Below are 14,829 nucleotides of genomic sequence, written 5' to 3' on the forward strand. Positions count from 1 at the left end.
GGGTTCTCACCCTCGCTCTATCACTGACTGTGGGACCCTGGCCAGGCTATTTAACTCCGCTATGTTTACATCTTCTCATCCATTCCACGGAGATAAGGCTCTTACTTACAAGTGGCGTGGAGAGGATTAAATGAGCCGGAGGCAAAGTACTCAGAATCACTTAGAATACTGCCAAGCACACACTATGTGAAATACCATAATCTTAACTAGTGTTACTGAACAGGCTTTGCAATCTTTTCAAATGGCTATTGTTTTCCTTATGTCTCAACCTGAAAAGCAAAATTGTTAACAGAATTTTCACATTTTCATCGAAGTCTCTGTCCTTCACCTTTGTAGCACCTTCTCTCATTTTATTCCGTGTGATTTCTATCTTATTAAACTCTTTTCTAGATATTTCTCTTTCTTCTTAGATAAAATCTTCCCCACGCACTTACCATTGACTTTTCAAGTAGCATAAGATCATGATGAGCAAAATGGAGAAAATCATGGGGAGTATGATACGTATCAGTATATGGGCTGGAGAAGAAAACAGAGAAAATTTTCCTGAGTACTTTTCCCTCCTCAAAGGAACAAAGGTAAGTTTGAGAGTAATTTTACATAGTTATTAATCCTCAAAGGTCTAGTTATGCAAGATTCAATCTGAATTCTGGCTGATGGGGTGGGGGGTTCCACCTCCCAACCAACACAGGGACCGTTCGCCGTCAACACCTAGACTTGGACTTGGTCCCTCCTCTATGAGACCGGATCACTATTCCCAATTCTTCACCCCCCCCCCGCCCCCATATCAGAATTATTACCACCCCCCCACCCTTGCCAAAGCTTCACAGTGAGCGTACTTCCCTGTGTCCTGACTTGGGGCTCAGCCATGTGACTAGGTTTGGCCAATGGGCTGGTAGTAGCTGTAACACGAGCAGCTGCTTTAAGTGCACACGCACAGCCTGCCTTGCCCTCTAGGCCCCTGTGATCCACCAGGAGAAGGATCTGTCTCTCACAACCGCTGCCCTTTTAGCCTGAGCCCCAGAGTGAAGCCATGGAACCAACCCAAACCTGACGAAAGCCTCGAGTCCAGCCTGGCACGGCCCCGCTGAGATCAGTTAAGCCAAGAGCATGAACAGAAATATTCGTTTTTGTATGCCACGGAGATTTTGAGGGTTTCCGTTACACTTCAGAAATGAACTAATGCACCCCCCACTTTTAGTCAGTCTCAGACAAAATGACCTGAATGTGTCTTAACCTGGAATAATTATCCATTTTGATTCCTCAGATAGGTCATTTTCTTAAATACCCATCTTTTCTGTTCCCACTGCCTGCAAGCCCAACAAATAGTAATTCCACTGGGCCAGTAAACACCGTCTTTTGCAGATGCAAATTGCATGGGGAGGGGGGTTGGTGGGCTAACGGTCATTCACACGTACACATGTACGTATATTTCTGTTCAATATATCTGCTTCCCTGCCCCCCCCCCCCACAGCCTCCCCCCCACCCCACCTGCTCACCAGCCCTGACACCTGGCTGTCCTGGAAGGAATGAGGTTTGATTTTGGGCTGGGAATATGGTGGGAAATGTTGGCATTTTGTAAGGGAGGACGGGCCTGGGTAGACGCCCAGCCCAGTGCTATGAGGCAGCACAGGGGTCTCAAGGAAAGGACACCCGGAGAGGTAAGATGATGCCGGAGCAAACACCTCACCAACTGGCCTGAAGTTAAACCTGATGGCAGAAAGGGGGAAGAAACTCTCTTCCTGACTCCACTAAAGAATACTTTGCTCTCAACTCAGTACTTTGGACTACTATAACTGGTTTTAAGATTCGGTTAAGTTATAGACTTTTAACTTACTTAAGAAGTCCGGGGACCTAGCCATGGTAGTTTCCAAGTTTCAGACTGGTTTTGCTAAACTTTTTTAGCAAAATGCATGATGAAATGCATTATATGCATTCAGAAAAGTGCTCATAAGAGCACAGCTCAATGCATTTTCACAAGTGCCAACACATGTGGCCAGTACCCAGAGCACGAAAAGGAACATCAGCTCCCCAGAAAGCCCCCCTGGTGTCCCCATCCAATCATCATCCCCTCCCAAGGTAACCACCATTTTGCCTTCTAATAACACACATGGCATTTGCCTCTTTCTGTAGCGGACTCTTACAGCAAGGGTCAGGGCTGGCTTCTGTCACTCAGCATGGCAGTTGTGACATTCGCCCGTATTATTTTTGTAACTGCAGAATGTCATTCTCATTGCTCTAATTATGCACTTTATTTTCCTTTTTAATAATAGTCAATAAGCCAATAAAGAGTCACAGCCAAGGCTAAGGAGGTTTATCATGAATAAGGGAGATAAATGAAATCTAGAAAATATACTCGAGGTAAAGATAGTTATTTGTATTATGATGTATGTGTACACACACACACACACACACCCTCTACCAGCTAAATAAATACCAAAGCTGGAATAACAACAGCCTGAATATAAATTAAAATATTTTGAATTTACCCTAAAACAGTTAAGAGTGCTCAAATAATATAAATCCTTGACTGACATCTGAGAGTTCTGACCTTCAACTTGGAAACCTGGGGCCACGTTGCAGCTGACAAGTGAGCAGCCCTGAGTGCCCCGATCTGCCGGCATAGACACAGATGTCCTCACCCCTGGTCAGCAGCTCTACCTGCTGTGGCCACCATGTCCCTACGGCTCCGCCACCAGCAAAGGGACCCTGCACCGAGGACCTAGGATCGCTGGTAACTTGAGGCAGACTTTTCAGCCTGTTTCCCAGAGAGGAGTGTCTGCAAAGGTCCCTTCCAGTGGGGAACTTCCACGATACACAATTTGATACTTGCTTTTCCTCTTCTTCTGCATCAGTAGCTTCCTCCCCCTGCACCCCCACTCCCACCTTCCTGTTTATTGGAGGTCAGTGTTTACCACCAGGATCTGATTTACCATTAACTCGTTCCTGCTGCCCTTCTCCCTGCCCTCTTCTTTCTCCTCCTTTCAAGCCAAATGCATTTTGAAAAGTGGATCTCTTTATCTCTTTTGTCCCCCACCAATCGGCAAACAGCGGGTTCATGAAGGAACCTGCCTGATCCCAGCAGACCCCACCCCATCTCTCTCAACTGCCCCCAGAAAGGCAAAGTCAGGAAGCGGCTGGTTTGCCACTGAGGGAAACCAGCCAGGGAGCCGGCTGCCGAGGGCAGCTCTGCTGAGAAAACCACCCGCCCTCCTCTAGACAGTGGGCCTGGGGCCCCGGGGGCCCTTCTGAAGTTGACAGGAAACTGCCATCTGTGATTTTCCAGCCATTTTGGGACTGAGTTCAAGTCATTTTGGGCCCGAGTGGCTCAGGGACCACTGCGACAGACAGGCCAGAGGAAGGTTCCAGGCCATAAGTCAGTCAGACTCTTGTCTGTTTAACGTAGTTGGATTCTGTGTGACATGTTGTGTGTGTGTGTGACACAGAATCCCATCTAGAGAAAGAGAAAGAGAGACAGAAAAGAAAGGTTTAAAAATTCCTGATCTCGACAACTCACAGTATTCATCTGGAGTTGTGACCTTTGTGAAAGCGCCCTGGGGGCCCTCGCCGACACTGGTGTATGGAGTGAGGAAAAACTCATAGAAAGACGCCGGCTGCAGGTTTTCCACGACAAATGTCTTCTGTTTGGGGTTGTCAATTTTGTATTTGCAACATATTGAATCATCTGTAATTTAAAAGAAAAAACAAATTTTTTTCAAGAAAAAAAAAAGCGTGAGAGAGATCTTATGACAGGGTTGGGCACCAATAATCGTCTTGTTGACTCAGCACCGTCAACATCCTACACCAATCAAATATTAAATCATCATTTCATCACTCTGGGTCATGGCTGAAATCTTGAAAACATGGCAAGAAAAGCTGGTGATCCAGAGAGAGCACACCAGTGTGGGAGAGACAGTAAGAGCTGGAGAGAGACTTAAAAATACATTGTAATAACCTTTAACAAAGTCAAAGGGAAAAAAAGAAAAAGGGCTTAGCGAGGAAGCTTCGTAACCGGCAGGTTTTCCTAAGCAGCTGATGGTATTTCAGATGCTTCCCAAAATACCGGGCACTCTGTTTTAAGTAAGTCAAAACACTGACCCCCTGCCGTCTGGCCCACTAGTTTGCTGAAGAACACTCTGGATCAAAAAGCATGCGAGACCAGGATTCAGTGTGGCCGGGCTCAGACATGGCCACCTCGCTGGCGGTTTTGAAGAGTGAAGTCTTGAAAGAGTAAACCAACCAACAAACACACGCGTCACCTGAGAGGACTGCCTTTTCAGATCCCGGGAGGCACCGCGCAGCCTTGGACTTCAGATAGAGGGAGTACCCTTGTACAAAACCGGGCTGGGACTCGGCGGCATAGTCCTTCCAGCTCAGAGTAAAGGAGTAGGAGGTCAGGTTACTCATGAGCACTTGAGGGTTGTCTGAAGGCACTAGGAAAGGAAGTTGGGGTAAGAAGAGTCATCACTCGGAAATCTTCTCAGAGGGCTCACGCGAACTAAAAGTAGGGCCAAAGCCAACCCCAGAGCCTGGAGGCACTTACATGCCTCGTTCGGGAGTTTTCTCCACTTCTCGGGGGGGATTTATGCCCTGACACAGTTTGTGAGGCCTGGGAAGGAGGGGACCCATCTTCCTGTCCAAGTCTTGCCTTTCACAGATGAAGACAAGGACGGCCAGAGAGACTCAACAGCTTGCGCAAGGTCACGCAGCAAAAAGGAGAATGAAGGCCTTCTTAGACTTCATTCTGCTCTTGGATTCTAAACAGTGCTTGACGGAAGACCCTGCCAGAGGACGGACTGAAGGGGGTTTTGGTGGGACTCTAGCTCCCGGGTTGTGACAGCACCAAGCTACGCAAGCGTCACTGAAGCAACCCAGGAGTGTTTGTTCTGGAGGTGTCCTGAGCCTGTTTCACACGCACGTGCGCGCACACCCTGCCAGTCTCAGCCCCCTCCCACCCATGAAGGGGTGGGAAGAGGTGACCTGATCGGTGCAAGGGAGGAGAGGTCCCAAAGGGCCCAGATTTCAGTGGGATCGAAATTGCCTTCCATGGCTGGTGGAACCACAGGAAAATTTCCGAGGATGATTTCACGGCATGTGTCAAAAGTCTTAAAAATTGTAAAAGAAATGAGAAACTATGTAAATTCATGCCTTGATTCAAGTATTCTAAGACCTCATTTAAAAACCATTATTGTGGATATGGACAAAGATTTCACTAGAATGATGGTGACTCGGGGCATAAGATGTTGGGCTAAGGATAAAAGAGACTGAGCACTGCAGAGAGAAATCACTTGAAGATGCGTTTCCTAGTTTATAGTTGAAAAACTTGTAATCCTCAATGTCCGACGACAGGCGATTTGACATATGCAAACAATTATTTGCAATGATATAGTTAAATAATACTTAGTGACATGCGTCAAAAAAGCACTTTATAAACTGGATGAAGTCCCATTTTTACTTAAAAATGTTTATCTGTACAGGGAGAGAAATACCTGGATATACATCAAATATTAACTCGGGATATTTGTTTTCTGGGGTGGCAAAATTAGCAATGAGTTTGTCTTCTTTTGCCATACACTGTCTTTAATGAAAATGGTTTATAGTTTATGATTAAAAATATTTTTTAAATCCAATTACCAGAACAAATGGGACCCTGAAAATCAGGAAGAGTGTTGAAATATTCCTGAACCCACAGCTCGGATCTCTGGATTGTTCTGAACAAGTCTGCCCACGGACACATTAAGCGCTGTAGACTTACCCAGTTCCTGGGAGTATCCTGTTTTTTTCTCTAATAAATAAGGAATCCTTTCTGTAGAAATTCCATAAATTCTGAAGTTGTAGCGAACCCCTGGTCTAAAAGCATCTACAGAAGAAAGGTCAACAGGTTTTCAATAACACAGAGTGACATTCTCTTTATTTCTGCAAAGGAACAAATGAAAAATGAATTGGCGTCTCCTAAATGCCTTCCTCCTCGGGATTTCTGCACTTCATCTCCACCGTCTTCCCTGCTTCCGCTGGCCTTAGAGTCCACTGACTCCAACTAAGCCTGCGGGAGCTGTCCTCTACGCCGTCCTCTCCAACGAGGGCTCTCAAACACCATCTTGTCCACGTGCAGGAAAGTGGGTGCAGAATTCAGTCACGCACAGAAAACCATTTTATTTTACTTTTTACTGTTTAGTTTTTGAGAGAGAGAGAGACTGACAGAGTGTGAGCAGGGGAGGGGCAGAGAGAGAGAGGGGAAGACACAGAATCGGAAGCAGGCTCCAGGCTCGGAGCTGTCAGCACAGAGCCCGACACGGGGCTCGAACCCACGAGCCGTGAGGTCATGACCTGAGCCGAAGTCGGAAGCTCGACCGACTGGGCCACCCAGGCGTCCCCAGAAAACCATTTTAAAGTCTCTTCTGACTCCAAGTCCCCTGCAGCGACTTGTCTTCTCTCGCCACCCCCCACCCCACCAAGCTGAGCACTAGAAGGCTTTGCTTGCACTTCCTCATTTTCCCCTCACACCCACACCTCTGCAATCCACCTTCGGCACCCGCCATGCCACTGACACCGCCCAGGCCGAGGGCAGCCTCATTCCCTCACTGAATGCCCTCCCTGGCCTCCGTCACCCTCTGCAGGTCGACGATTCCCCACATCTTTACCAGAAGATGGCGCTACTGATACCTCTACTCCAGCAGCAAACCTAGGCTTCTGGGACTCCACTAAACTGCCATTCCTGAAATTACAACTCCAACGCGGGAAGTAAGAGATCAAATTCTACATTTGCCACCGAAAGTGAAGGAGCTGATGACTGACTCCGACAACGCTATGTCCTAAATGTGTCCCAAATCCATACACCTCTCTAGACGGGGAGGGTTATAATGTCCCTTTGCCATTCATTTGAGAGAACTGATTTCAAGGCACAAATTTATAAAATCGTGAAAACCTATCCCAGCCTCAGGTCCAGAGCGTGTCTGTGAAAGTATGTTTCAGGCCAAATCTTAGACCACATCATTGCAAAATGTGAACTCCTAGCCCCCGGGCCTGATGTCGTCATTTCAAAATGATTAGTTTAGCACCAAGTATCCATGAGATGGTCCAGAGGTCCTGGTTGAAGTTGCTGCAAGGTGCAGGGAACAAGATGGTAACACGGAGGACTCTCCTTACCTGAGCTGACAACTGTGCTTGTGGTATTGGGACCTAGGTTTTTCCACTGGAGATCACAGAGCGGGTCCCCTGGACGTTCACACCACTCCACAACGTAGCCCGTGACGCCTCCGGGTTGGGGTTTCCAAGACAGACAGAATCCGTCCTCTGTGCCCTTGACTCTTTCTTCTTCAACCTCTTCTGCACATTACAAATACAGCCATGCTTCAGATGGAATTCATTGTACATTTTCGAAAAAGTGTTTGAAGAAGAAAATAAACTTGAACACGTACTGTCTCTGACAGTTAAGGGCCCCATCACTTGAGTGGCTACAGAAGCTTGGGGATGGGGTAATGTTTTCACAGGTGATTTCCTGCCTCTCACCTCCCAGCAAATATTTACATCTGCCCTTAGGATACCTCTGTTCTAATCTTCTGAGACCCAACGAGACTTCAGCCCCAAGACAGGCGTCAGTGAACGACTTGCCATCAGGCCAAATCCAGCCTCCAAAGCTTGTTTTATGACCCTTGAGCTAAGAAGGGGTTTCAGATTTTTAAAGAGCTGCCAAAAACAAAGAATACAGAATATTGAACAGAGGCCGATCATACGATCATACGATTGTACGATATTGAACAGAGGCAGATCTGTGAAGCCTGAAATATTTCCTATCTTCCCCTTTACTCGAAAAACTGGCTGACCCCATGTTTGGCACTTGATCTACCTTTTTTTTTTTTTCTGTAAAGTTTATTTATTTATTTATTTTGAGAGAGAGAGAGAAGCAGAGCACACAAGAGGGGGAGGGGCAGGGAGAGGGGGAGAGAGAGAGAGAGAGAGAGAGAGAGAATCCCAAGCAGGCTCTGTGCTGTTGGTGCAGAGCCTGACGTGGGGCTCGAACTCATGAACCGTGAGACTATGACCTGAGCCGAAGTCAAGAGTCAGACACTTAATTGACATAGCCACCCAGGCACCCCTTGGTACTTGATCTGCTTTAAAAAAAAAAATTTTTTTTTTAACGTTTATTTATTTTTGAGACAGAGAGAGACACAGCATGAATGGGGGAGGGGCAGAGAGAGAGGGAGACACAGAATCGGAAGCAGGCTCCAGGATCTGAGCTGTCAGCCCAGAGCCTGATGCGGGGCTCAAACGCACGGACCACGAGATCGTGACCTGAGCTGAAGTCAGACGCTCAACCGACTGAGCCACCCAGGCGCCCCTCGATCTGCTTTTAAAAAATATCTGTTGAACAGATAAATAATGCGCCTTAATCCCCCCACATGATGCTGGCTGCTCCTGAATTATTACTTCTGTGATGTTAGGGGTAGAAACTGAGTGAGAACAACAAAGGAAAGAGTTCAGATACGTACTAAGTTGGACTATGCAGGGACGTGCACACTACTCATGACCAATCTCAACATACTTTATAAGCCACGATAGGTTTAAATTGGAAAAAAGCGATATGATCTCAACGGACGACAGTTCTAGTGATTTCAAGCAGACTCACCCTGCGCCTTCAGGGATGAGAATTGCTCCTAGTTCCCGAGGCTGACCTCACAGCCTGCCACTGTTGACAGGGCAGTGGTCCCAGCCAGTCAAGTGAGACAGACCCAGACCAGGAGTGGGCCTGCAGACAGCTGCTCAGAAAAGCAGTATTTGCTCTGAAAGGAGCAAACATGGCTTGGTATAGACTTCTACTAAAACTTGACTCGTTGTTCACCTGCAATTTGAATTTAACTGGGCATCCTGTATTTTATTGGGCAATCCTAATTACACCTGAACATTGGTGTGAAAGCACAGTGCTATTAATTTTTCTAGTTATTATCCAGTGGGGGACACCCAAAGGGATGTGTAGCTCTAGGTATAAGATAAAGGGTTCCCCATGAAGGCCTTTGTATACCCCACCTATGTGGCTTCCCTGTCTTCCTCCGTTAAAGAAATAAATCTCGTTTGCATCAAAGTTGACATTTTTCACTCTTATTCACACTGGCTAAAATTTCATCCCAAACTTAGAACCGTAACTCTTATCAAGCTGCTGTTTGAAAGCTGCAAATATGTTTTAAGAAGTGGAGATAGAGGGAAGGAGAAAGGGCATCTTTTTTCAGTCATTCACACTCTAGTATGAATTGGCTTAACCTTAACAGTCGGCCTCATAGCACATTGGTGATTTTATCCACTGAAGTGATTTAAGAATGTGAGCCACTGGGCGGCACCTAGGTGGCTCAGTCAGTTGAGCAAATGACTTCGGCTCAGGTCATGATCCCACAGCTCGTGGGTCTGAGCCCCGTGTGGGGCTCTGTGTTGACAGCTCAGAGCCTGGAGCCTGCCCCTCCCCCACTCACACGTTCACTCTCCCTCTCTCTCCCTCAAATATAAATACATATTAAGAAAAAAAAAAAAAAGAATGTGGGCCACTTAAGGAAGACTGGATACCCTCACGGGGGAAGGCATGGAGGTCTGAGAGCAGGGCATAGGGAAGGAAGGTTCGGTAGGAACCCACAGATAGAGAAGACCCCCAAACAGGTTACAGTGCTTAGTGTTGTTTGGACCGGGCCTCATTCAAGGCCGTCTTCTTTTACCTATCAGCTCCCCCAGGGTGAATGCAATGCCCACTCTTCCTGCTTTGTCCTAATGAAGACAGAATACAGCTTTTCACTTCCTTCTCTAATGCAGTTCTGGATAAGCAAAGGTCACGTTAAGGAACTCCTTAGTTTTTCTTCTGTGCCCAAGCTTAATTTCTTTTTCTTACTTGACACACTGGATTGTTCTTTAAAAATAAATAAAATAAAACCAAGCAATACTTCTCTCTCATCAAGCCTACTTAACCTAAATTGAAGCCTAACCTGAGTAACAGGTATAACACAACGTGCTGTAGCCCCATGAGCAGGACCTGAAAGTGTCACAGCAGAGCCTGAAGAAGAGCATGATCGACAGGTGCACAAATGAGTACACGACGTCGACTACTTTCTGCCCAAGCGTGCGTTGTCTCCTACGCGTTCCTGTGCGTGCGTGTGTTGGCAGGGGGGTAGTATATCCAACCTCTTTTTACAGCTCTCCCAGGAAGGTAATTAATATGGCTACTGACTGTCCATGGAAGGTCACCTCTACCTTGTCTGGTCTCTCACAGGCTGAGGGATTAGCCAGTTGCCATCTTTCATTCTACTTCAGCAAAGCCTTCCAGAAAGATGGTGCCAGTCAGTTCTTCTTCTCACCTCTGGCAATGCTAATGGGCTCTTTCTGGGTGGCAAGGACTGACAAATATTTTACAGTACGATAAATGCGACCCGCGATTTCATAAGGTACAAAGCACGTTTACACCAACCCCAGCTCTCAGCGAAGACTGCTTATTGGTGTTGCATTTACTTGAGCAAATGTGAGATAATTCTCTGAATTTCTTGGAGAATCTCAGGGCAGCAATGTCCTGAGCTGTGGCTGAACTCTCACAGCGAGGAGGGCTGTCCCAGGAAACACACAGCCATGCCTGGACCAAAAGAAAAAGACTAATGGTGTTCAGGAGCTAGCTCTTTTGTCCCACCAGGTTACTGCCTTTCCAATGTGTCCGTTGCTACTTAATAACATCACCTGTGCCACAGAATAAAAACAAAACGAAACTCACTGTTTCCAGGGTCTCCGGACACGGCGATGACCGAAGCGGGGGACGTGCCCACACTGTTGTTAGCTGTGACGTGGATTTGGTAAGAACACTGGTCGAGGGTTAGTTCTGTGCCATTGGCCGGAGCAGGAATGGAGAGGAGCTTCAAGGTGGATGGTCTGTCTAGATTTTCTAGAACTACATTATAGAAGAGAATCTTCCCATTGGCCTGCAATTTTGATAGTGGCTGAGAGAAAATACGGATAATCATTTCAAAATGGGTTTTCGGGGCACCTGGGTGGCTCAGGCAGTTAAGCGGCCGACTCTTGATTTCGGCTCAGGCAATGATCTTACGGCTTGTTGAGTTCGAGCCCCACATTGGGGTCTACACTCATAGCGGGGGCCTGCTTGGGATCCTGTCTTCCGCTCTCTGCCCCTCCCCCACTCTCTCAAAAATAAATGTTAAAAAATTCAAAATGGGTTTTTCTTTGAAAGGAGTTTGCATCATTACTTTTTCATCTTTCCTGGCCCCCAACTGCTTTACACAGACACACACACACACACACACACACACACACACACACACACACACACCAGCAAATTAAAAAACAGTTTAATAGAGAAAATAACCGTCTAAAGCAAGCTTGAAATCAGGCATTCCGCGGTAACTGAAGTGGAGTACAGAACAGGATTACTTGAGCTCCTCAAGAGCATGTTGTATCTAGAGAAGCATGACCAAGTCAGGAGAGGAAGGGGCTCCTTCGGCCTGGATAAGAAGGGACTCAGAGGGCACCGAGGGGAGAAGACACGAGCAGACCCGGGCAGGAGGGGCCTGGCCCCTGGCCTCCCTTCCCCCTCCAGCCATCTTTCCCTGCGCAGTTGTGCCCTGAGCCATTCACGGAGCACGCGGTTCCCTCTAGACCATCCTCCAGGCCGAAGAGAATTCCCTGCCCACAAGGTCCCAAGCCTGGTGCCAGGGGCCGTCCCCCCCAGCCTGCCCTCTCAAGAACAGCCAGTGCTGGTGCCCCTGGTATGAGCACCCCCAGGTCTGAGAATGGGTGCTGAGAGAGGCTGTCTGCGGGGCTGTGCCCATGTGTGAGTGCCTGGGCTCCCTGCAGAGATGGCCAGTGTGGAGGTGGGAAGGACAGCCAGGTGGGCGGTGGCTGGGGGCCAAGCCATCCGGTATAGTCATGTTTGATAAGAAAACACGAGCTGAGGAATCCGGGAGTTTCAAGCACAAGCCTGGACTTCCAGGTTGCCATGGAGGCCTTAATAGACAAGGCACAATGACAAAATAGATTTTAGTTTACTTTTTTCAAAATACATGTAAAGTATTTTTCAGCTTGACCCCTAACTCCTACATGTAAGTTACTGTACGTAAATAGTCGTATCTTTCAAATATGGTATGTGCTTTTCCACTTACACCGGTGCCCTGGGCCTTGCAAAACTTAGAGCAGTGGGGCGGGGATTCCCCCACTGGGTAAGACGTTCTGCTGGACTCATGTTAAGATCCTTGCCAGCTGGAGCCCTGCACCGGCAGCCAGCGTCCCACGGAGGGACAGTGCCAAGCCAACGTGTCTGGTGGAATCTGTGCGGCTTACCTTCCAGAATAAAGTCACGACACAATGTCCCTGCACTGACTTCATATTCCTCCAGACATCAGGAGCCTCTGAGGGAGCTGAAATCAACCAAAGAAAAGATCATGGGTTGCGATATGTACGGAGAACGGTACATTCACCCTTTTTCTACTCTGGTCAAAGGAGGCGAAGATGACCCGTCCTACCTGAGGCTTGTTTCTCATTTTCTCACTCTCTGTGACTTCCACCCACGTGACCACGGCCGCATTGTTCACTCCTCACCCGGTGCACATGGTAGGTGCCGTGCAAAAGGTCTGCTGCGTCAAACTGAAAAGCTCTTATCAAGCCTGAGCTTTTGGAAGCCACCGGAACATTTTGGAACCATCCATCAGCTAGACCAACTCTAGGAGGTCAGTTAGGTAAATTTCCCATTTGCTGAATTTCTAGGAGCAGCAGACCATTGCTACAGCCTTGCTCCCTTCGCAAAGGTTGTAACGGAAGCGTGCTAATGGACAGCCCGGGGGCTGGTTGTACCCTTCCACACCTTCACAATTCACATTGACTGGTCTTCTCACCGGGTCCTAACCTGGGCGCCTCTCCTCGATCCCCCTCCACTGGGAAGGCCACATTCCCCCACCTCCCCACGCTGCTGTCTCCCCCAGCTCCTGACCTGCCTGGGTCAGCTGCCCGCCCGACAGACACTCAGGGCACCCGTTCACTGCCCTTACTACATTGTTCTGGAAAAGTGTGCATCCTTGTCTTTACCTCCAATCAACTGTAGGACAAGTGATCTGATTCCAAACATCCCCATGGAGGAAGAATTACTTTGGAACATAACACATAAAGATTTAGCCGTTTTATAAAAATATAGTTTACTGCCCCCGATAACTGAAACTTAAGTCCTTTTTTAGTTGCAGACACTTTCTCCTCAATTTAAAGATGACCATGGATTTTCCAAAAAAATGTACTGAAGCAGATTTCAATTTGCTAAATAGCCCACTGGAGAAGCCAGTATTAAATCAAAAACGTATTGAAACAACATGGGACTCTAAGCTTAATGCAAAATCTTCAGCTGGTTTATAAATTAGTCCTTGTCAGAACAGTGCCCCACAGCACAGTTGACAGTGCTCCATATTTGTGTCACGTAGTCTCTACCCTGGTGCCATTTAAGTCTGCTCACTACAATTCTACTTAAGTATGGTTATAATACACATAGGCATCGACTTTTCCAGCATCAAGCAAAGTGTTATCAGAGGCAAAAAAAAAAAAAAAAAAAAAAAATCTATAGATTCATCACTAGCAAATTCATCTCATTTTCTTGTTCTCATCAAAAGCAACATTAATTATTTTTAAGGTTTACGGTACTATAACCTAAAAGTATATACAATTTACTAAACACTCTATCCGTTTGCCACTTTCCTTTTGCACTTAACTTTAGTTCTAGTGTTGGAATAAACTTCCAAAAAAAAAAAAAAAAAAACCAAACCCAAAGCCAAGCAGTAACAAAGTAAAAATTCTTTAATAAGACACAACTGGGGAGTGACATTACCGTCAGGAACAGGGCTCTCTGCGGCAGATTCTCCAGGGGTCTATGCTCCCAGTGAGGGGAGGGGTGGGTACATCAGACAAGGAGAGGGAGCCTGCCAAGTACAACTGGTGACCAACCTTGTGTAGGATCCGATCAGCTGTCCCTGTCACCCCTCAGCTCGAGTCACTGCTTTAACGGTCCTCAAGGGGGAGCGCCTGGGTGGCTCAGTCGGTTAAGCTTCTGACTCTTGGTTTTCGGCTCAGATCATGGTCTCAAGGTTCGTGAGATCGAGAGCCCATACAGGGCTCTGCACTGACAATGTGGAGCCTGCTTGGGATTCTCTCTCTCTCTCTCTCTCTCTCTCCCTCTCTCTCTGTCCCTCTCCCACATGTGCAAGCATGTGCATTTGCTCTCTCTCTTTCAAAATAAATAAATGATCTTAAAAATAAAATAAAATAAAATGGTCCTCATGGAGAGACACAGGAAGAGCCCTGCCAGCCTATACACATAAATATAAGCAAGAATAAAATATATACATATAATCCTTCCTTTGGCAGCCAAAGAACAAGACCTGAATCAACAAGATCTCAAGGCTGTAATAACAACATCAAGAGACAGAACACATAGAATCCAGCTCTGGTTAAGGGGGGAGCTCTGGAGTCAGGGGGCCTGGGTGCGGGTCACAGTCAACAGGCTGACGGGCTAAGCCAATTAAGTCACTTAGCTTCTCTGTGCCTCCTGTCCTCATCTAGGAAGTGAGGATAATTACTCATAGTGTCTCCTGTGTGCTGTGAGGAGGAAAAGGGAAAAACACGGCGTGCACCTCAAGCTGTCTGGAGCTCAATGTTAGCTGCTATTACAATCATTAATACTGTTATGTCTCTGCCATTCATTAACTTTGCAAACTAGGTGAGTCTCTCCAATCTATGGGCCCAAACTGCCTCATCTGTAAACTGGTCAACAACAGTAACTTATTATTTTGAATTGGGAGGAGAGGAAAGCAGAGCTCTCCTGAA

The 14,829-nt window shown here is 47.1% G+C and overlaps 1 protein-coding gene across 4 annotated transcripts in view; it reads right to left on the reverse strand.

Moving 5' to 3' along the window:
• The window catches only part of OSMR (oncostatin M receptor), a 56,346-nt gene that overhangs the window by 7,242 nt on the left and 34,275 nt on the right, over nt 1-14,829 (reverse strand). For all 4 annotated transcript variants that reach the window (XM_027075701.2, XM_027075691.2, XM_027075704.2 and 1 more), the window contains exons 10-16: nt 12,310-12,386; nt 10,733-10,955; nt 7,144-7,323; nt 5,753-5,857; nt 4,257-4,430; nt 3,515-3,682; nt 435-516 (exon numbers count right to left, since the gene is read on the reverse strand). In XM_027075701.2, coding sequence (XP_026931502.1) covers nt 435-516; nt 3,515-3,682; nt 4,257-4,430; nt 5,753-5,857; nt 7,144-7,323; nt 10,733-10,955; nt 12,310-12,386 — 1,009 coding nt within the window. The remainder of the gene's footprint in view (nt 1-434; nt 517-3,514; nt 3,683-4,256; nt 4,431-5,752; nt 5,858-7,143; nt 7,324-10,732; nt 10,956-12,309; nt 12,387-14,829) is intronic.

The sequence above is a fragment of the Acinonyx jubatus genome, chromosome A1 (genome assembly GCF_027475565.1).
Source record: "Acinonyx jubatus isolate Ajub_Pintada_27869175 chromosome A1, VMU_Ajub_asm_v1.0, whole genome shotgun sequence".
Lineage (NCBI taxonomy): Eukaryota > Metazoa > Chordata > Mammalia > Carnivora > Felidae > Acinonyx > Acinonyx jubatus.